The sequence below is a fragment of the Scophthalmus maximus genome, chromosome 14 (assembly GCF_022379125.1).
Source record: "Scophthalmus maximus strain ysfricsl-2021 chromosome 14, ASM2237912v1, whole genome shotgun sequence".
Classification (NCBI taxonomy): Eukaryota; Metazoa; Chordata; class Actinopteri; order Pleuronectiformes; family Scophthalmidae; genus Scophthalmus; species Scophthalmus maximus.
In genome coordinates this window covers 2,424,616-2,447,500 of record NC_061528.1, presented here as the reverse complement: position 1 = coordinate 2,447,500, position 22,885 = coordinate 2,424,616, and the positions used below count along the sequence as shown (strand labels likewise).

At 46.5% G+C, this 22,885-nt stretch overlaps 3 protein-coding genes across 7 annotated transcripts in view; 2 read left to right on the top strand and 1 right to left on the bottom strand.

Annotated features, from left to right (window-relative positions):
* The window catches only part of abcb6b (ATP-binding cassette, sub-family B (MDR/TAP), member 6b), a 31,444-nt gene extending 31,218 nt beyond the window's left edge, over positions 1-226 (top strand). The window contains exon 19 of the mRNA XM_047337129.1: positions 80-226. Within this exon, the coding sequence (XP_047193085.1) occupies positions 80-197 (118 nt within the window). The 3' untranslated portion in view covers positions 198-226. The remainder of the gene's footprint in view (positions 1-79) is intronic.
* A 286-nt stretch (positions 227-512) lies between these two features.
* Positions 513-9,195, bottom strand: si:ch211-67e16.11. The gene is made up of 8 exons (XM_035604700.2): positions 8,549-9,195; positions 7,546-7,821; positions 5,299-5,568; positions 4,407-4,577; positions 3,850-3,981; positions 3,516-3,682; positions 3,150-3,413; positions 513-3,057 (listed from the first exon to the last, which is right to left on the bottom strand). Exons 1-8 carry the CDS (start codon positions 8,802-8,804, stop codon positions 2,881-2,883), a joined length of 1,713 nt encoding a protein of 570 aa, XP_035460593.2. The 5' UTR covers positions 8,805-9,195; the 3' UTR covers positions 513-2,880.
* A 2,073-nt stretch (positions 9,196-11,268) lies between these two features.
* ttll4 (tubulin tyrosine ligase-like family, member 4) lies at positions 11,269-22,876 on the top strand. 5 transcript variants are annotated; one of them, XM_047337046.1, is made up of 22 exons: positions 11,269-11,425; positions 12,933-13,045; positions 13,713-14,000; positions 14,730-15,243; positions 15,373-15,529; positions 15,642-15,718; positions 16,022-16,076; positions 17,010-17,128; positions 17,554-17,664; positions 17,769-17,845; positions 17,928-18,122; positions 18,301-18,383; positions 18,471-18,599; positions 18,687-18,809; positions 19,120-19,218; positions 20,035-20,169; positions 20,345-20,494; positions 20,757-20,853; positions 20,969-21,179; positions 21,327-21,394; positions 21,510-21,574; positions 22,271-22,876. In XM_047337046.1, the coding sequence occupies exons 2-22, from the start codon at positions 12,989-12,991 to the stop codon at positions 22,491-22,493; spliced, it is 3,033 nt and encodes a 1,010-aa protein (XP_047193002.1). In that variant the 5' UTR covers positions 11,269-11,425; positions 12,933-12,988; the 3' UTR covers positions 22,494-22,876. The 5 variants fall into 5 exon arrangements, with proteins under 5 accessions (XP_047193002.1, XP_035459734.2, XP_047193003.1 ...); XM_035603841.2 differs by having other exon boundaries at positions 13,709-14,000; XM_047337047.1 differs by adding an exon at positions 22,132-22,167 and having other exon boundaries at positions 11,373-11,425; positions 12,933-14,000; positions 22,271-22,409.
* The last annotated feature ends 9 nt before the right edge of the window (positions 22,877-22,885 follow it).

Below are 22,885 nucleotides of genomic sequence, written 5' to 3'. Positions count from 1 at the left end.
ACCGTTCCACGTTGGTGTCACCGATCCTTTCTGGTGCTTTGTCGTCTCGTCTCATTGTGGCGTTCTTGTTTCCTCTCAGACACGAGGAGCTGCTGGTCCGGGGAGGCCTGTACGCAGCCATGTGGACGAAACAGCAGAGAACTCACATCAAGCCGAGAACAGGAACACGCGTCGACAATCCAGCTCAAGAAACGTAGAGGGGGGGGGGGGGGGGGTTCTGTCCTCATACTTTTGTTGTAACGTATTCCCATGCTGAAGTAAAGTCGGCCCTGACGACTCCAGTCAAACCTCTCAAAGTGGCTCTTCATCAATAATTCCATTGCTCACTTGTCCTGGGTTGATTATATCTTGGCAGTAACTTTAACATCATCATCATCATCATCTTCTTCATCATCATCATCATCATCATCATCATCATCATCATCATCATCTTCTTCATCATCATCATCATCATCATCATCTTCATCATCATCATCAGCGCAAACCGGACAAATGAATCTCGTACTCGTCGCTTGCTTTCTAAAAGTCTTTTTATTGACTAGAGTTTGTGATCGCTGCATGCAACTAGAAACATTTCAGCTACATTACATCTCGTATACCCTGTACAGAATCGTTTACACTATAGACTGTGAATATGCGACGCCTCAAACTTTTTCCGGTTCCAAAAATGTCCCACGCAAAGTTGTGGCCACGGTTCCTCTTCTCCTCGTCGCCCTCCGCCTCGGGAACGATTACAGATGTCTACAGTCAAATCAGTACGACGACGACGACGACGACGACACGGGTACAAAACACACAGCGGGGAGGGGAGGAGATGCACACGGCGGTCGACCTGTACCGTACTGTACTGTACCCTGGTTACTGGGATGGAAAAACAAAAAGAGTCACAAAGTTCCACCAAGAGACAAGCACGGACGTCGTCAGTGTCGGGACGAGTTAACATTAGGTCGTGTGCATGTTTCATGTGACGCCTTTGTGTCTATGTGATGGACACACACACACACACACACACTTTATTAAAATGCCATGGACAGTCTGCGCAGCAGCGAGGGCAGTCTCAGTGCTTCATATCTTAATCATGATCACTGCTAACCAATCTCTACGTCTCCCGTTTCCCGGCCGTCGCTCTCCATCTTTCCCTCTTTCCTCAGCATCCAAAGTCCTTCACCTCTAAATATACATATATATATATATATATATATATATATATATATATATATATATATATATATATATATATATATACTGTATATATATAAACTTGTGACGTCAGACAAACTTATTATAATCATAAACACTTTTTTCCCCCCTGTAGTGATGGTCATCATTTCATAACGGTTTTGTTTTTGCGACCTGCGATTCAGGAAACTAGAGAAACTAGAAACTGAATTACTTTTGTACAATCTCGTCACGTTCACTTCTCACTTGAACCGAGAATGTATTATTTTTAAAAACAACCTGATGTGGTCCGTCTCAGCGCTCGGTTGATTGCCATATTGCAAATTGAGGGTGGGGACTTTTCTTTCCAGCGGAGACTGGACTCATCCCGAAGAACTCCAACATCTGTTGTTTGTCCAAACCATGAACAATAATCTGCAAAATATTCTGTTCATTTCCACATCTCAATATCAAGTGCCAATGTTTCTCCGTTTTAAAGGTTCAACGAGAACAAACTTAGGAAAAGACCAAAGTCCACCGTAACGTCAGTAATCGTCAGTTCAACGTCTACATAGTTCCCCTGAATGCATCACTTAGTGTAATTTGAGTGATGTTTGCTGTTTCAGGAAGTCCCTGGGATGAATGCCACAAACTGACTTTTGATGGACACACTCATTTTGGCGTTGGTCTTTTTTTTTTAATGATAGAAATATAGATTTTTTTCTTTTTAGTATTACACTGAATAAACATCTGACAGAGTCTGATTTGACCAGGCAGTAGTCGGAGTCACCGCAGTTTCCAAAAGAACTGTGAATAGTAAACAGTTTGACCAAAGGAATGTCTTAGAGGAGTTAAACTGTGAAAACTAAAATGTTTTCAAAAGTGATTTTTCATGAGCTAATTCAAAACACATGGATGGAAAAATCATCACTTATGTTTGAGCGCTTTTAATTGCCTTTGCTGTACTTCCCCGTCTGTGCGACTGACGAAGGACGACCTTATCTCTACACGTGGACGAGGAGACAGTGAGGAGGATGTGGAGACACAGGTGGAAAGGGGACGAGCTCGCTGATAGGGCAGGAAAGAGAGGAAGGAAAGGAGGAGGGCAGAGAGGAGGTTAGAGGAGGACAGACGAGTGGTGCGAGGGAGGACGGAAGCAGAGAAAAGGTAAAGCAAAGGACAAAAACCAAGAGAGAGAAAAGGGCGGAAGAAGAAATAACTGTCGTAAAGATTAAAATAGAGGCGGATGATTGGCTCTGAAATGTTAAAGTGCCCAGGAGATGTGGCGCGCACACACACACACACACAACCACACACACACACACACACTGACCCGAGCGTAAGCTAGCAATAGTCTCCAAGAGTGGTTGCCCTCTCGCTGAACTCACACACACACATACACACGCACACACTCGCACACACACACACACACACACACTGTTCAACATGGTGTTCGCTCAGGACACTCCCATCGGGATGAGCTGTCATCGCCATGGTTACACTCGCCGAGTTCATAGTTAGGACACAAAACACACACTTGAGTGTCCACCACCGAGCACACAACTAAAGTCCTAAGTCAACACACACACACAGCAAACACCTTGTGTATGTCCCTAAGTGTGTGTGTGTGTGTGTGTGTGTGTGTGTGTGTGTGTGTGTCAGTCTCTCTCTCTCTCTCTCTCTCTCTCTCTCTGTCGGTCAGTCTCAGTGCGTGTCTCTCTCTCAGTTGGTCCTCCGGTGTTTCTGGTGCCACAGCGCCGTGGGCAGGTTCTGGCAGCCCTGGTACTCCCGTCGCATCTCGCCGTCGGTCAGGGGGGGCGTGGCGTTGCAGGGGGCCCCCGCCAGCGTCACGTTCAGAAGGCCGGCCCAGGGCTCCAGCAGGCGCGACACCCCCGCTCCCTGAATAGCGTCGTTGGGCGAAAGAGGAGATGAGATTCAGAAGAGCAAAGAGGCGAAATACAACTGTAACGGCGAAGAAGTAAGTGAATCACCTTGCCCAGGTGGTCCAGCAGGCAGATCGCGGGGCTGATGGAGGACCAGCCGCCGTCCTCCGAGCCCGGGCCGCTCCTCTGGTTCTGCTGGCTGTGTGTCTGCCTCTGGATCAGCACCACGTTGAGGTGTTTCTGGGACCCGCGCAGCCGCTTGGACAGGACGCCGCTGTAGCTCTGGTCCACGAAGAGCAGGACGCGCGTGGCCCTGCAGGCCGCCAGGTCGGCCAGCAGCTCGTTGACCGAGTAGCGCTCCTTCAGGTCGGCCTGGAGAGAGAGGGAGGGGGGTAGAGGAGGTTTTCACTAAACCCCTCTGTCCGATCATTATACAGTATGAACTGTGTGTGTGTGTGTGTGTGTGTGTCTTACGATGCCGTTGATGTTGGCGTCCCACAGCAGCATGGTGCCGTCGTTGCGCGTCGGCGAGTTCAGGTAGAGGACCAGCGTGTCGGCGCAGTGCTGCTTCCTGCAGACGTACGACACGTGGTTACGGATCACCGCCTTCTCCGTCGCCGAGTACACGCCCTCCACGTCCTCTGCGGGAGGGAGTGAGAATCTCAGTTGAAGACCAAGTACATTTTGTGTTTTTGTACCTTAAAATACTTTCTTGATTGAATTACACTGGAGTATTGGCAATTTTTCCGTAAACAGATTCTCCGAATCCATCTAGTGTTTTTGGTCTCGGAGAGCAACACTGTCGTACCAGGAAGTTGTCCACTGCCGGCAAAGAAGGTCTTGATGTGATCTTTGTGGAGGCCGTTGTTCCGGAGCATCCTGTAGAACCTCTGGAGATTCTGAACGTGACGCTGGAACGTCATCTGCTGCTGCCAGCCACCTGCACGCACGCAGACACACCGCATCAGCGTTAAAAAAAATGAATTACTGAACCTTTTATGATGTGACAATGCTATGGTTAGGTCATAGAACGAACCGTGGTCATGGCTTAAAGACATAACGCCGACTGACAGTTGTGAATGGGAAAGCTTCCTCTACGTATAAGTTGCCTTGGGTTCCATTATACTACCGGAACTTGGGTTCATCGTTCCAATATGATCTCGGAACTCTGAATTTATCACATCAGCCCCCAGACATCCGAGCTCCGAGGTACAATGGAGCGCAGCCTTGCTATCCCAAGCGCGTGGACCTTTTGGGTCGGGTGAAGATTTCACTCAAACTTAATTTAGAACTAGGACCCTGTCGTGGTTGCGTCTCAACGGGGCGTTGACGACTGCTTCTAGAATCGCAAAGGCGCGCTCGTACCTGAGATGAGCACGGCGTGGTCACAGGTCTGGTAGAGCCGGCAGGACAGGTGAGTGGCCAGCGGCTGCTGGTGGCAGCGCCTGGTGTTTTTGTTCAGCTCACAGCTGGAGACGGGCAGACTGGCCGAGGCCATGGGCAGCGGCTGGGGGCACCTCGCAAACTCGGCGTGGTCTGTCGTCGGAGGAGGAGGAGGCGAGGAAGAGTTCAGGAAATGGAGAAATTCACAGAAAAATGCACAGGTGCTCGTCTTGGGAAACGAATCAAGTGTGAGCTCGCACGCTCACCTCCCAGTTTAACTGTAAATTGGAAAACAATCAGCGATTGAAGGGGAGAACGTAATCTCCACATACTTGCATCGCGCCGGAGGTGGGATTTAGTTTTTTATCCCACAGGATTGTCTGTGGTTGGCACAACAGCGAGATACCTTCTCTTCTCACGACTCCCCAGGTTGCTGGCAGAGGCTGCGGGTGGTGGGTGGTCTTGGCAGACGCATGAAATTAACTCGGAAAGCCTCCGACTATGAAGAGCGAGGCAGGATGCCACTCAACCTATAAAACGCAGGTGGATTGTTTCAGCAACTACGGCTGTTTGACGGCACGGTAGGTTGCTTTTCTTTCTACACTCAGATCTTTCAGAGACAAGCATGAAACGGATGCTGTCAATATGTGGGATAATGGCTTCGGTTATTCTCTGACCCTTCATCAGGCACCACCAATGACATTTGTGGTATTAAAACTGAAATGTCGAGTTTTGACCAATCCTGGGTGGATCGCCAAAACATCTGGGAAGATCCTCAATGAACGACACCGATTTTTGATCTTCTGATGTCTTAACAGTTGGTCAACTTCATCACTGTCTTTACCCCGATGAAGGTATTTGAGGTACGACTCACCCACACATCGGAGTCTCTGCGTCCGGTTGCCGTCCCCGACCCCGACCACCAGCGGGAGGAAGTGGACCTCGCAGAGCCCGCCGACGGCCCGCTCCACCAGGCGGCCGCCACTGCCGCCGCCGCCGCCCCCGGTGCCGATGGTGCCGCCGCGCAGCGCCCCGACCGCCAGCCGGCCGTGTCCGTTACCCATGAGCCTCTCTGGCCCGGCCAGCCGACGCTTCAGCTGGTTCTGACAGCGGCCCTTCAACGCCAGGGTCAGACACTCGTCGCCTGAGGAGAGCGGAGAGCAACACCAGATTGAGAAGGAAGGCGTCCGATGCAGATCAGTGGGAGATCTCTGCTGAAAAGGTCAAAACTAAGTTTGTAAAAATGTAACGTTGACATTAGATTTATTAGCTCGAGATTCACCAACGTAAAACGATCTCCATCAATGTCCGTTGCTCCTCTAATTGACCTCCTTTGCCCTCTGCCATTCATCCTGTTCTCTCCCTGAGCTTTCAGTTCATCCCCTCACATCCTCTCCTCTCTTTTCTTCACAGCTTCTTCTCCTCTGTGTTCCAAACCTCCCTCTCTCTTCCTCCTCCTCCTCCTTCTTTTGTTCCTCTCCTACTCCCTTACTCCCCTGTCCTCTCAGGGTTAAATAAGGTCTAAAGAAAGTTCTGCTCCAAAAGACGCTGGTCAAACTCCATCTACGGGACTCAGCGGGGGCCGCAGTGCTCCGTAAGTGTGTGTGTGCGTATGAATAATTGACAGGTGTGTGTTCGTGTCACACAAAGCCAAATTCACCTCAACATCTGGCCCCAACCTCTCTCGCAGCGGGAGGTGAGCAACTCTCCACTTTGACACACGCGACTTTTTTCGGAGCATGAGAGGACCGACCACGCAGAATACATCCACTTCCTGTCCCCTCGGACCGTTTCTACACGAGTAGAGCACTTTGGAAACGCTCGTCCGTTTGGCCTTTTATCCACGGTAAAGTGGGTGTTTGCCGCCGCCGCCAAAAGTGGAGTTTTTATTTTAGAAACAACCCTTTCAGAAATGATCAAAATAATCTCACTTTGCCTTCGAAGTATCACAAAATACGTGTCTGTGGTGACTTACAGTATTTTCATGATGAGACATTTCTCAACACAGCTGCTAATACTTGACTTGGAAAACAGAGCAGTGTGAATGGAAAGACAACTTGTTCTTTAACATCTTAAAAGGAAATTCAAATTTGGGTATAAATTTTCTAAGTTTTCATATTCATAGTAATTCTAAACCTAATGCTGACACCAAAAGAGGAAGTAATGAACAACCACAAACATATTCTCACCTTGCAAGTGTCCTTACTTTAAATCAAAACTCAAGTAGGTTAACATGAATAGAAAATGCAAACACACACACACACACACAAAGTGCTGAAGAGGTAGTTGGGTCGAACGTCTGAGCAGGAAGACGTCATCAGCCAATGAGCTATAAAAAGGCGAGACCACGCACATTCAACCTCCTCCTGTCTCCTCTGCTCCAGTTAAAGGTAAACTTTTACACATATAAAAAAACCCCGTCGTACAATCAGGCCAAAAAAGCACTGAAGCTTTTAGCATAAGTTCAAGCTGGAAGGCAACCGTCACCCAGCTCCACGTTCCCACTATCACGCAATGATTTCACTTTTTTCATGACATTTACTTTAACTTAATTTCACTGGGTAGCCTCTTTAGGATTGAGACTCTTATTGAATCATCTATACTGTTGTTCCCAGATTTAAGTATGAGATGTGAAGTAGTTTGGAAGCTTTAACTGATAAGTAAATGTTAAGAATCCTGAATGTCAGTTTGCTGTCAAGCTTGAGTTGCATGACTCAGTAAAGGGTATACCATTCGAAGTTTTAGTGGCTGGAATAGTGATGAGTTTAATCTGCTTTCAAAACAAGTCTGTGATGAAGGAGTCATAATTGGGAAGGCTGGAACATATATAGTTATATCATCTAGATAAAAATGGACAATGAAGAACAGATTAGGGAAAATAATTATTAGGACCAAGAATAGACCCCTGTGGAACACCATAAATGATTAACATTACTATGACCTTTGCAGGTGTCTTCTATCTGCAATTGCCACAACCAGCTATCACTACAATTAATATTTTAGTACTTCTACAATTACTACAGCTTGTACTGCAAGTTCAAAGCTCCATCGCGCCATTAGTAATAGACAAAATAGTCATGAGTTAAACGCAACGTAAGGACAGTTGCACTGAGAGACTCACCCAGGTAAATGCCATCCAGCTGGGAGCACCTCTTCTTTGTCACGTTCACGTCCACGTAGAAGAGGACCACCGGGTGTCCAAAGTTTTCCCCGGGGCTCGGATCCAGCACCAGCACGGCGTCGTGGGCCATGGAGCTGGGGGAAGCCTGCTGGTGTCTGGGGGGGGCCTCCCCTCCGTTCAGCGCCTGGCTGACGCCGTAAGCTCCTCCCCGCGGTTTGGAGTTCATCGAGCCACCGGAGGAGTCTGGCAGGATGGCCAAAACTTTGTCTGGTGTACCTGGAGGGTGTTGGAAGAACAGACTCTTAATGGGAAAACAAACTATGCAAGTTGAATTATTAATTTAATAGAGATATTACAGTATTAGAAAAAAAAGTGTAACTTTAAATTATTAATTCAATATTATAATTTATAATATTTGTACTGTGTCTACAATGTCTACAGGAATCATAGAGATTTAAATCCCCATATAAAGGACAAATAATCCCTTTAATCGCATCATAGTCACCATTACGTCAAATTGAATCAAATCTGTAAAATAGGTAAATTGATATAAAATAAGTGATTTCCATATTATCATCAACAAATGATTTAATACATGTTCAGGTTTTTAAGATTTTGGTTTTGAATACATCTTGACATTTTTTTTGACCCAATCTGGTCATTTATTACGTTTATATTAATTATTAATATTCAAACTAAGGCACACAAATGATGATCTGTCTTTAAAAAAAACTAATTGTAAACTCTTTCATCTGTTGTTTTGAAGTTGGAGGAAAATTAATACCCTAACCCTAAAATATTACCTGTATCTCCTTTTCATTTCTTCATTATGAAAGTGATTATTATATATATTTATTTTATTGGTATTCTGTATTTTCTTAGTAGTCATGAATTCACATACAGTATTGGCTGTTTTTTTCCTCCATATCAAGTGGCACTAACTTTACAAAACTCTCCCACAGAATTAGATTTTTTTTTGATGCATGACCTTTGCCCTCCGTACCTGCGGCGGCGGCTCGTGGCTCCGACGCGTAGACGGCCACGGCGGACAGCGGGAGGTGGGCGAGCCGCCGGCACTCGGCCTCGGACAGGGACGACATGCGCAGGCACCGGTCCAGCTGGTCCCACTGCAGCGACTGGAGGCCCGAGCGGACCCAGCGCTCCAGCCGGCCCGGGGACACGCCGCCCGCCGACGCCACCGCCGACGCGCGGAGGACGAGGACGCTGAGGGGAGCGGCGAGGAGCAGCAGGAGCCTCATGTTCACACCGGAGTTCTGCTTGTTCTGATCTTCTGTTTTAATTTTTCCTGTTCTTTTTGTTTTTACTCTAGTTCCTTAGATTCTCTCTGCTCCTTCGATTGGTCCTTGTTCTGCTCTTTACTCTTTCGTTTCCTCTTGGTTCGTCTTCTTCGCCGCTTCCCACTTGATTATTCCTTTTCCTCTGTGCATCCGATATACAACTCCTTCTCCAGATATTTGTCTGTTCGCCCGTAATCCTCCAGTTTCCTTTTTAAGTCCTTGACTTGTGACTCTTCACCTTCTCCTCCTGCGTCCAGATGTTTTCTTCTCCCCTCTTCCAGAAGAATTTAGTCAAAACAGGCTGTTTTCCTTCTTCAGATATGTCTTCCCCTCGCTCGTCTTCACCTGGACTGGAGAGAGCGAAGTTCATGCAACATCTTTGTTCATTTACAGTGCGACGGAAAGCGTCCTTCTTTTTCTGGATTTTAAAAAGTTATCCTGTCTTTACTTTGTCACCTCCTTTTCTTTGCATCTGAGTGGATGCAACTGATCCCAACATCCTCTGGGGGTTGATCTTGCAGTGAGACCCCCGCTCTCCTCACTCTTTCTTCTGTATTCCTCTTTTCTTCTGGATTTCAGAGCAGGGTGATACATCCAACACTTTGCGAGGGAACCACTTAACTTCTCTTCTTGTCTTTTGTAGAGGCTCTGACTTTTCCTCCCACCTCTTCTTTATTCCTCCCTCCGGGGGCTGATTTATTCTGGAGCGGCGTCAGGTTCTGTGTTGGTTAAGAAGGTGATAGATCATCCGGCAGTTAAAAAGACACGTCCTGATCAAAGAGAGACGCTTCTGAAAAAAGGACTGATCCTGTTTGTTTTTCCTCTTCTTTCTTTTTTTTGGGGGGGGGGGGACAACCAGTTTTGTCCTGAAGACTCTTTGCTCCCAGTGACCCTTGAGATCGGATCACATCCACATCCACGAGGTCAGACGCCGCAACTGCTGCTCCACCCACTGACTGCTCAGCTTCAGTCTGCTCGCCCCCGTCTCTTTATCTGTCTGACTCCCTCTCTCTCTCTCTCTCTCTCTCCCTCTCTCTCTCCCTCTCCCTCTCTCTCTCTCTCTCTCTCTCTTCCTCGAGCCCTGACATGCCAGAGGCAAAGGAGGGAGGATATGAAGAGAGGAGAGGGGAGGAAAGAGTGAGTGGAATTGATGAGAAGAGAGAGAGGGAATGGTTCGAGGAGAGGGAGAGGAAATAGGAAAAAGAGAGGATGAGAAAGGTAAAAAGAAAATGTGGAGGGATGAGGAAGGAAGAGGAAAGAGGTAAGAGATTTGGAGAGAATGGTTAGAAGTGATGGGAGAAGGATAAAAAGTGGGCGAGAGTAGTCGGGATGAAAAAAAAAGAGGAAGCAAGAGAGAAGGGATAGAAAAGAGGGAGGAAGTGGAAAGGAGAGGAAAAGAGAAAAACCAAATGAGAGGAGGAGTGAGGAAAGGGGGCGAGCATGAAAGGATGGAAGAAAAGGAGGAAAAGGGGGAAGTGGGAAAGGAAGGAAGAGAGGAGAAGAAGGAGGAGGGGAGGAAAATAGGAAAGCGGCAGAGGAAAAGTACAAAAGGAAGAAAAAAGTAAGGGAAGGAGAGAGAGGAAGTAATGGGAAACTGAGGCAGAGGAAATGAGAGAAGAGAAGTAGGAAGGAATGGAAACAGGAAAATGGGGAGAAGAGGCGGGAAGAGATGAAGAGAAGAAACTTGCAGGAAATAGGAGTGGATGGAAATTATGGAAGGAAGGAAGGAAAGAAAATGAGAGGAAAGGTGGACATAAGGAGGTGAGGAAAAAGAAGAGCACCACAGGAGCAAGAGGAGAGGAAGGAGAGGAGCAAAGTCAGGTCTGTCTTCACAGGCCTCTCCTCCAGTGAGCCCTCTAGTGGTGAAATGTGGGATCTACAAGCGTCTCTGGTCCTCAAGAAAGAAAAGTAGACTTTGGATCAAATGAATCTGAAACAAACATCATCACAATCATCTAATGGAAAAATGGATGAAATACAAAACCATATTTGGAGGAGCGGTGGGTGTGGCCTGTCTAAGAGCTCACCTGCACGCATTGGACGGTACCAGCTGTCAATCACAATGTAGCCACACCCCAATGTTTATGTTGTTGTATCATCTTTTTGACTCTAAATGGACTATAATTTCCAAAATAAACATCACGCTGTATCAAAGAAGACTTGAAACTACTCAGGAAAATGTTGATATAAATCAAGAGAGACGTCAATTTCTCATAGACTTCTGTAGAAACAACCATTGGAGTCACCCCCTGTTGGTCATTCCAGGGAATACAGGCTTTCACTTTCCAGACCCGATGACTACGTACATTGTTATATACAGTATATTTGTTGAGTGAAAAACATCACAAGAAAAATATTTAATAACCAGCACAGTATCCTTTAGTGTGGGTGCAGTGGCGGCAGTTGACCGGTGGGCGGAGCTGTGATCCAGGAGCCCACGGGGAAAACGCTGGGCGCCCGATAGACGATCTTCGCCCGCGATGTGTCACTCTCACTTTTCAACCAGCCTCTTGCCAAAAAGTGAGAAACTCTCACGAGTAGCAGCTGCAACGAAACATGCTCGGGACGTTACCGGGGAAACAGTAGGTTATTGTTATATATAAATGTATATATTTATGTATATCTATTTTTAATAATACTTGATAAACAAGGTTGTGTTTCATTGCTGACGCGAACCGGTCGACCGGAAACACCCGTTGTCAGCGTTTGTGTTTGGTGTTGTCGCTGTTGTGAAGCTAACGCTATCCGGAGGTAGCTAGCGGCTAGGCTAACTGTCACTGTAGCAGGTAAAGAATGAAGGTAACGTCCGTGACAACACGCTGCTCTTCAGGAGTCAAACGTGTCTGAGCTCGCGTCGTCATTCAAAAACCCACACAACAGACTCGCTCGTCGGAGTTAGCCAGCTAACAACGCTAAGCTAACGCTAAGCTAAGCTAAGCTAAGCTAAGCGGCGTGTAGCCGAGGCTCTCACACGTGAGAAGTGGCCCCTCCTGAGACAGTGACAGTCGCCAGGAGACGCGGGTTAGTTCGAGAAAAACGTCAGAATAGTAATATGATATTTGACCCTCGGTTGCATATGTTGGCAAACTCACACCACGAAGTCCAACCGTGTTCAGGGTAGTTTCAAGTGACGTAGCTGTTGGCTAGAAAACTAGCAAGATCAACTTGAGTTTTTCTTTTTAACAATAAGTAATAATTTGACTGTTGTGTTCAAATACCTTTTTTTAAAAACACCATCTTTATCAAACATTAAGTCAATGTACTAATTGCACTGATTAACTTTATAATAATGATAGTTCTTACATTTTAACGTTTGTATCAGAGTCTAATCCGAAATTGATATTAGGGAGGAAAAGATTTTCGATACCGATACATTGGCCGATATATGTATATATATACACACACGTATATATGTATATGTATGTATATAAATGTATATATGTATGTATCTATACACGTATATATACGTATATATGTATATGTATGTATATATGTATATATTATGTATATGTATTTATATGTATATATATATATGTATATATGTGTATATATACGTATATATGTATATGTACACATATATATTTATGTATATGTATATATGTGTGTATATATGTATATACACGTATATGTATGTATCTATACATGTATATATGTATATGTGTGTATATATGTATATGTACAATTCTAAGATGTCGTTATCAAACCTTTATGACAAAGACATGTAATTGAAACGTGGTTAAAACTAGATCACGTACAGTGTTTCTTTTTTTTGTGTCCATGAGATTTCCATTCATCCAGGTCATAGTTATCCAAAAGTGTGTTGAATCAGGAGCAACTGGACTTGGATGTTGATGCCTCTTCATCCAAGAGGCTTCCTCATTAATGGACCTGAAGAAGAACTGAAGATGCGTTTTTGGATGAAGAGATGAATCATACAGGAATCAACAACTGGTGCCGTTGCCCCTGATTCAGTGCCGTTTTGGCGTGTGGTGTTTTTAGAAAACGTATTTAATAATGTGACTTCTCAGACACTTGACCACTTGGAAGACTTGATCGTCTCAGACTGACGTTGATTCTCTTCCTGTGCAGTTTCAGCGGGGAAAGCTGACAGTTCATCGCCTCCTGGGAAGCAGCTGAGGAGGAGGATGTTGACAGCGGCGGCGGCAGTACTCAATGGGTTCTGCTCCCTCCCCCAAGGCAAGGTACGGTGTGATGCAGCCTGAGACTCGACATTTCATCCCCAAGATCTGGCTGAAGACTTCCTGACCCAGCCTCAGGCCTTATGTCAAACTCGTGAGTGGGGGGTAACCGCATTGCCTCAGGATAAAAATTAAACCTTTCCGTGCCTGCCTGGCTGAGCCTCATGTATTGCTACCTAAACGTCACGGTGTCCCTAACGGTGTTGCGTCCTCGGTGGCAGTTATGAGTGCTGTTGGTCAGGGTTTGCCAAGAACTTGTAGCCCTACATCGACAGCTGCCAACAGAAAGTTTACAGCTCCATTCTGCTGGAGCTGACATCTCCGAGGTCGACCGGGAGGGCTCCTCCACCTCGGGCTCCTTTTGGTTTTAACTCGACTGTTAATCCACCCGGGACCTTTACCGTGAAACTCACCTCCTTCAGAATTAACCACGTCTTTGTTGGGCGGTGCCATGCCCACCAACCAGTCCTGCACCTGGGGTGGGGGGAATCCAAGTGCTTGCTCTAACGCAGATAGTCCCACCGCTACGACCTCTGTGAGCGCACATGCCAAGACGGTCGCGGCCACGAAGGTGCCTTTCGGTCACACGTCTCTGGAGCTGTCCAGGCGAAGCGACCAAGCCAAACTTCGCTGCTCTAACGTTGCCTCTTCTGTTTGGTCTTTGAGGCAGACCACGGTTGCCTCCCCCTCTGGGGCTTCTCTGTGGGAGAATGGGGACGGATATAAAGCCAACAACACCCAGAGCCAATTCACCGCTGTGCCAGGTGGGTCTCCGACCCCGCAGCCACGACTACTCAACGGGCTCCAGACGTCTCAACCTGACAAGGGTTCAGCAGTGGGCAGACGCCGTGCTGCCTCGGGTGACGCACCGTTGACGCTGGAGCCACATTTGTCGGTTTGCTGCCAAGACCTGTTCGTCAGAGGACAGTCCACTCTGCTGCAAACGGACAAGCTGATGGTGAGTGTTTGATATTTCCCAGTGTGGAGGCCACAGCAGCAACGTTTTATCTCTGAACATTAAATACATCCAGTGCTTGTTTTAGTGAACTGTACTTGACTAGATTTGAGGTCATTTAGAATATAATTTTTCCTTTCCCGAGTACTGATCCGATACAGCGTGAAATATTGACAAATTTGCCGACATTATTTCGAGCTCTGGTTGACGATACACTACCGGAAATGACTTCTTCTTCGCTGCTCTAAAAACAGTACCTGCCAGTCGCAGTACAGCGCAACTGCTGTTTCGGAGCGGTGAAGAAGAAGTGATATCCGAGAGAAAAGAAAATTGTATTTAATCTGATGATATTACTTTAAAGTACACCCATTCGTCAACTCGCCGATACCCAATCCGGCATTTTCGGCACTGTATCAGTGGTATTGCCGATACTTGTATCGGAACATCTGCATTCAGTGAGACAGTTACTGCATTTGCTTCTTAAAGCTTCAGTGTGTAACCGGCCAGCCGAAACTGGAAATGGAATCAGCAGTGCGCCGCCATAAAGTGTCCCCTGTCTGTCACTCATCTAGTTGCGGTTTGCAACTTTACCACCAGATGCCGCCAGAAAAAATTACTAAAATTACACACTGGGGCTTTAAGCCGAAGAATCCTTCTCAGTTACGTTAGATTTCATGCAAGTCCACTTGCTCCCTCTTCGACATCTGACCTTTCCTGGTTTTTTCTCCCTAGCTCGAGGCCGGAGACTGTTCCTCTTTGCCATCAGTGCCTCCTCTAAGCCTTACTCTCAGTGGACGTCAGGGGGCAGCGTTGGGAAACGATGCCACCTGGCTTGATCGAGCCAGATTAGTCATGAGAAGCACATCAAGAGAAACAACAACAACAACAACAACAACATCAAGAAGGAGGTGCCACTCTGCTAAACTACCAACAAAATGCAGCGAGACGCAAAACGGTTGCAGAAGAATAACTGAGCCAAACATTCAGTTGCTGATAAGAGGTTGTCCCGCAGCAGTTATGTCGGCAACTGCGAACAGAAAGCCCCGTGCCGTTGTGTCGCTAGATGTAAGTAATAAGCAGGCCCCGGAAAGTCCGTACATGACGGGAAGCGCCGCGTCCACGTGTAGGGGAATCGGTCCTCTAGAGGTCAGATCCTGTTCGAATGGCCGCGTGCCAACAACCGCGCTCGGTGCCGGTGTCAGCGCCACTCGGGAGCTGCAGCCCCCGTCGCCGGACGTCGCCCCAGGTAATCAGAATGGCTGGTTTGTTAAGTTTGCACGAAAGCTGTCGAAGGAAACTTTAGGTTTTCGGTTCCTACGTAGCGAACACGAGACCAGCAGCTGTGAGGAAGTGCTGACCGTTCCATCTCTCGTAGATGTGGTCTCCAGTCCCGCAAGAACCCTGGTGGGTTCCGTGACCACTCAGATCTCCGCTATCCAGCTCACCAGGCAGGGCCAGCCCGTCTCCACGTCCTGCCCCTCCCCATCGTCTTCCTCCTCGTCCTCGCCGACGGAGGAGACTCAGCTGTCGGGGTGAGAAATGGACGATTGCTTCTCAGTCAATCTATGCAGTTCCTCTTTTTTTTTATTGACCCTTCATATTGTCATTCTGAGTATTTCAACTTTTTTTGTTCATTGTTTCCAGGCCGGAGAGTTTGATGCAGGTGGACGGAGCTGAGGAGGAGCTGCCCGACGAGCTGGAGAACGTCTGTAGTGACGACGGTGAGAAGACTAGAAATCAAGTTGCGTCCTCAAAATCAAACATGTTTCATAATTATCGGGGCAGTTGTGATGATTCTGCAAGCAGTTCTGGAGGTTTCAGAACGACTCTGTAAATCCCTCACTCGACCAGATAATCTGGGCCAAACAGAACATCGGTACCGACCCAAGTTCAGGACCAGATTTCTCCTCTGATTCTCTGGGGGAAGGAATCGGGATTAAATTTGCCCGAAATTCCTGTAGACACTTGTTAATTGAGTAAAAAAATTTATCCTAGTTTTTTTTTTTTATCTCCATTGTCTTCAGATGATTCCGACTGTTCGTCCGTCAACGGCACCTCATCTACAACATCCATCATCGGGTGAGACTCACTTTATAACCTAATAATTTATTTCTGATCTCATGTTAAGAAAACTACGAACATTTAGACAATGTGGGGAAGCGAAGGTATCTGGGAACATTGTGTTCTATCGCTGTTCTAATAGAAAACCCTCACAGAGCAGGTGGTTCTATATTAAATCCAACTTTCGTATGAGTTCATGAAGTATATTCCTACACACCACTCCCTCAACATGTCACCGTCCTCGACACGGAAGCCCTCGTTTTCCCAGTCGGCCTCTGAAAGCCGTCGGTTCCTGTGGAATCTCTGTGTCTCTCTGGTCTCATTGTTCGAAGGGCCCGAAAGCAGCAGAGCGCGGTGGAAAGCTCGGCCGCTTTTGTGTGTCGCATTGTTCCCCGCACACCGCCGCTGCTGTGATGGCGTCGACAGTAGAACTCGCCACCAGAGACTCTGAGCGGATTCTCTGCTCTGGATTCGGCTATTCACACGCTCGTCTCTTTTTGTTGTTTTTGACCCCAACCTGCTGATTTGTTTATGTTTGTCATTTACATACACCTCCACCTCCACCTCCTGACAGCTATAGCTCCTGTATGTACAGTATAGAGATTAGTTGGCCCGGTCCGGCTGTAATGCCTTTACATACCTGTCGGTGGTGGAAGGATTTTATTTGAGGGAAAAGATCTGGGAGAAGGTTTTTTTAATCATCCCCTCCTCGCTCGTCCAACCTTTTAGCCATTTGTTCCTTCCTTCCTATATGACTGTCACGTGAGTGTTTTCATTTGAATTATTTGTGTGATATTGGTGCTCTTTAGATTTGGTTTTGTGTTGTTTGTGAAAAGCTACGTGATGCGATTCTGGCAGTTCGGTTGAAATGCAGCGATAGGTTCGCTCCCGTTCGATGTCAAAGGTCATCGTTTGTCTCTAATCTCTACTTCTTGTCTTCCTCCTCCTCAGTGTCGAGGAGCCGATGTCACTGGAGGCAGAAGATGTGCCAGAAGAGCGACCGGCGCTGGTTCCCAGTTTGTTCCCCCTCATCCCCCCGACGCTCTACTTCAGCACCGCCAGGGAGAAAGGTCAGGACGCGGAAATCTGTTGCGTTAAACACTCTGCGCCAAATATTAGATATTCAGCTTGAGTAACTGATAAAAAGAATTTGCTCAGACGACACAAAGATGTTGCTGTGTTTTAAATGTTTGTGATGAACGAAGTGATTGTTTAACTTAAAACTGTACGTTCAGTCTTCTTCTGCACATTTATTCGTATTCCAACTACTTTCATTCCTGTTTCACCTTTTTGGAAAAAAACTAAAATTCCTATTTTGGCTGTAAATCATATTTTATTGAAGATAATGTTGAAATGTTTTTTATTAATGTACTAAATAATTTCACTGTTATATCTCTTCAGTAGGGTTAGGGTTATGTCTGCTGCCTGTGAGTATTATTAGTATAAAATAAGGTTATGTCCTATGTAATACGTTTGTGTGTGTTGCGCTCTGCAGTGGAGCTGCTGCCTGCGGAACAAAGACGACTGTTGAAATGGAAGATGAGCACCGTCACTCCGAATGTGGTCAAGAACACCATTGCCAGGTCGCACTTCAAAGTCACCAAGAGTAAGAGAACGTCGCTGCACTGATTTTCAGAAACCGTTATAATCATAGACATGTTAAAACCAAAGTCAAGAGAAATGTGCGATGTTTGTCTGTTGTTGGTGTAGAAAGCCACGACTGGCTCGGCTGCTGGGGACATCACATGAAGTCTCCGGGCTTCAAGGCCCTTGAAGAGCACCAGAAGGTGAGAACACAAAATCATCCCAGCGTGAGAATCAAAAGATCCTTTCGATTAAATTATTTTTGTGTGTGTGTTCGTGTCCCAGCTGAACCACTTCCCAGGAACCTTTCAGATCGGCAGGAAGGACCGTCTGTGGAGGAACCTCTCCAAGATGCGCAGTCGCTTCGGGAAGCAGGAGTTCAGCTTCTTCCCCCGAACCTTCATCCTCCCCCAGGACATCAAGCATCTCCGCAAGGCCTGGGACGATGGGGGCTCCCGGCAGAAGTGGATCATCAAACCTGTACGTGTCTGACAACAAATTATCAATTTTATCAGTTTATTTTTAACTATAATAAATATGTGAAGGGAAATTTACAAAACAGATAAATTGTCAGCTTGTGTTTTGAATTTTGTGATCATGATGACTGTTTAGTCTTCTTATTTTTAACACTGTCTTTTCATCCCACCGGTTCTGAAAGCCTGCGTCAGCCCGAGGAACCGGGATCCAGGTCATCCACAAATGGAGCCAGTTGCCACGTAAGAGACCACTTCTGGTCCAGAGGTAAGCACACTAGTCCACATCATACACATTCTCCGGGACCTGACTTCACATTACTCTTCACTCATGTTCCCGGTTGTGTTCCTGCAGGTACCTTCACAAGCCCTACCTCATCAGCGGCAACAAGTTCGACCTGAGGATCTACGTCTACGTGACGTCCTACGACCCGCTCAAGATTTACATCTACACCGACGGGCTGGTCCGCTTCGCCAGCTGCAAGTCAGTTTTCCACCGCGACAAAGACTACGTCAAGAGAATGCAAATGACCTCACCTGAGGTAACACACCTGTCTTTTTTCTTCTTTAGGTATTCGTCTTCCATGAAGACTCTGGGTAACAAGTTCATGCACCTGACCAACTACAGCGTCAACAAGAAGAACTCTGAATACCAGACGAACAGTGACGACAAGGCCTGTCAGGGACACAAATGGTAACAGGAAGTGTTTCCTTTATCTATCTAACTTCACTTTAGCTTGATACATCTTAGATAGAGGAGACTCACTGAATGCAGCCAGATCAACACTTGGTATGAGAAGTGTTTGAAACTTTGAGTGAGGGAAGAAAAAGAAGATTAAATGAAGAATTGTTGGATTCTGTTTATTTGGCTCCTGCCAAAGAGTTAAAGTAAAGCAACAACAAAAAATTCTGCTCTTTGTGACCAATGTACTGTGTGTCGTGTCGTCTTTCTCTGCTCATGGTTTCACCAACTCCCCCACTAACAGTGTTGTCATGTTCTTTAGGGCGTTGAAGGCCTTGTGGATGTACCTGAATTTGAGGGGCATCAACACCACTCTGATATGGGAGAAGATTAAAGACATTGTGGTCAAAACCATCATCGCGTAAGTTTACACTCACTGGAGGTCGACCCTGACTTTGTTTTATTTTTGTAAACTGCTCAAAAATATTGCAATGAAATCAGTTTTGAAGTTGTAGCTTTTACATCCCATCCTTCCTTCGTACCTAAATGACTCAAACTACTATAGATAGTTTTTTCTGTCACTGTTGAAAAGTGTTTCTAAGGTATTTTCAGTGACTCTAAAACAAAAACAAAAACAAAAAATCAATTTTGAATGTCCAAAACCTTTTGTAACGTTCCTCTAAAAACCCCTTCAAACAGAGCCATTAAAGAGGCAGCAGACAACTTTGCTGCCCCCTAGTGGTTCCAGGTGGTATGACTGCTTGGTCGCGGTCGTAAAGACGTCGGTAAGGACGCAAGTACTTTCCCTCAGAGCTCCTGATGAAGTTGTCAACACCACTTTGGAGATAATGTAGGAAGAAGATAGAAGTTTGTTCACTGAAGCTTCTACTTCTTCTTTTTTCTGGCTCCTAGCATTAGCTAGCGGCAGCGTTAGCAGCCCGGCTACTGTCCAAAGCAGAAAACAACCGTAAAAAACAAATCACCTGGAGAACCTCACTGGGAATAGACACCATGAGAACGTGACCGAGCCCGTCGCATTGAAAAGTTTATTTTGTCCACTCGAGCTTTTCCCTGATTTAAGCATGAAGCGAGTTCACAGCAGGGCGTCCGGTCCGGCCTAAGGGAAGAAACATGATGAATCGTCTCAGTTTTGCATTTTGCATGAAAGGAAGTGGCGGCCGACCGGGTGATGAAATAGTGATGATGATGAAGTAAGAAGGTCCGTCTTCGTCCTCAGGTCGGAGCCGTACGTCAACAGTCTGCTGAAGATGCACGTCCGCACTCCGTACAGCTGCCACGAGCTGTTCGGCTTCGACATCATGCTGGACGAGAACCTCAAGCCCTGGATCCTCGAGGTCAACATATCACCCAGGTCTCTCTCTCTCACTCACTCACTCACTCACTCACTCACTCACTCACTCACTCACTCACTCACTCACTCACTCACACACACACACACACACGCACGCACACACACACACACACACACACACACACAGTGCAGGTTTTCAAACTACATCATGTAACTTGTTATGTTTCTGGTTCAGCCTCCACTCCAACACGGCGCTGGACGTTACCATCAAGGGACAGATGATCCGAGACCTGCTGAACCTGGCCGGCTTTCGTATTCCGCAGACAGACGACGTGGTCACTCCCTGCAGCAGTAGCAGCAGCAGCCCCTCTAGCTCCAGCAGCAGGTAGGGAGGAGGCACTACACCTCACAGCGTCGGTAGGGATCTACACCTACACTACAACTTGGAACTGAATTATTTTGGAAAAACTTTACCTCATCATTGAATCAACACTTATGTCTCTCTCTTTGTGTGTGTGTGTGTGTGTGTGTGTGTGTGTGTGTGTGTGTGTGTGTGTGTGTGTGTGTGTGTGTGTGTGTGTGTGTGTGTGTGTGTGTGTGTGTGTGTGTGTGTGTGTGTGTGTGTGTGTGTGTGTGTGTGTCTGAAGTTTGTGTGGAGGGAGCAGGGAGAGAAGCAAACCAGATCTGTCTGCCGATGAAAAGGTCAAACGGGTGTTTTACCTCACACAGCGCTACGCCGACCAGGTAAACACACACACACACACGCACACACACACACACACAAACACACATTTAATAATCAAAATAAATTATCCAATGTGAACTGAACCACTGATCCGTTTCCCCCCTCCTCCGTCAGGACTTCCTCTCCTCTGTGTTGGAGGTCTTGACCCCGGACGACGTCCGTGTGTTGGCCGAGAGCGAGGACGAGATGACCCGCCGCGGGAAGTTCGAGCGAGTGTTCCCGTCGCCGTTGTCGTCCCGCTACCTGCGGTTCTTCGAGAGTCCCAGATACCGCAACGTCCTGATGGACCAGTGGGAGCAGAAGTACTGGAGCAACAGGACCAAGGGTTAGTGTGTGTGTGTCTGTGTGTGTGTGTCCCCGTGTTTGTGTCCGTGTGTGTGTCTGTGTGTGTGCACGTCATAGGAAACACACAGGAAACACAAGCTCCTCCCCCTCACCTCAGTTAACCCTGATGTTTTTGATTCTCTCTCAGGGATCAGTCTGCTGCAGACTCTCTGTCAGAAAGGCGTCCACCTGGGAACCAGTGACCCTGCTCACATCGTGAGTAAAATTAAGTCGGTTGCATGAATATAGAAAGGGATTTTTTTATAGATAATCATAAAATCATAGGCTACTGGTTCTGACATGTTGAATCTGTTTGTGGTCGTTTGTCCAGTGGTCCAAGTGCAGCTACATCTCCAGGTTCGAGCCTCACGGACAAGAGATCGTCAGCCGATCCAGGTACACACACACACACACACACACACACACACACACACTCACACTCACACTCACACACTCACACACACCATAGCAATAAAGTCAGGTGTCACAGGTGCACTGAACACATGCGGGAAAAAAATGTTAAACCTACATTAACCAATACAAGTAATATTCCAGTGCAAAATGTAATATTATATGACTCTAGATAATATAACATAATTTATATAATAATTGAAGGATCAATAATAATCTGGGAAATTCAAATTTGCAGGAGAAAAAAAGATGTAGGGCGAGGGGAAGCATGAAATAAAAAGAAACGGAATCAGAAATAAATAATTAAAAAGATATAAATTATTATTCACAGTCAGAATATATGATAAAATATGGACGTATGTGGAATATGTCAGAGACATACAGACTGTTTTTGTATTTGTGCTTTAATCCAGATTCATCCATAAAATACAGATTATTATATATGTGCAAAATGTGCATAACTGTAATTTTTTAATATTGAATTAAATGCCAGTCTTTGTGTATTAATTATTCTTGGGATCATCCGTGAATGTGAAATAAAGGAAACTACAGTGTTGGACAGATTCACAAAATAAATAGTAAGTTTTTTTTTTATTCTAGAAAAACCTGTTAAAACTTATATATAAACATAATATCACAGATCTCCGAGAAATAATCATTTCCTTTTGTCCTGTTCCTCAGGGTGGTGGTCAGCCTTCATCAGCGCTCCCGTCACCACGCCGGCGCCGCCGACAGAGACGACGACGGCGGCGACGGCGACGACGTGTCGGACAGGGAAGTGGCGTCGGTCTCCAGTCTCCCCGTGTCCCCGAGTCCCGGCTCCAGCGTCAGCAGCAGCGCCTGCGCGAGCCCCCAGCCCGGCCTCACCCAGAGTCTGCTGCCACAGCACTTCGCCTCGCTCTGAGGAGCCGCTCAGGGTCTCACTCGCATCCTCTCACGTCTAGTATCTGTGAAACGCTCGCTCGGGATGAGGGGTTGGACTCTGACGTTAGGTCTCACACTGAGCAGGAAGTGGCTCTTTACGGAGGAACCGCTGTCGACATTGGACTTTACGTCAGTGCTCAAATCTAAACAAAGTCTTAGAATAGTCCTCCGAATATAAAACACTCAGATTGACCACAACAGTGTTTAGTTTAAATGATGTACATGATCATTCTCGGTGGAATTTGTTCTTTACTAAAGCTGCTCGTTCGTCACTTCACGGTATGAAAATTGATCTGGTTGAAACTGGAGCTTTGCAGGAGACGTGTGCAAAACTCACATTAGCAATAAAATATGTTGACGACATTTGTTACA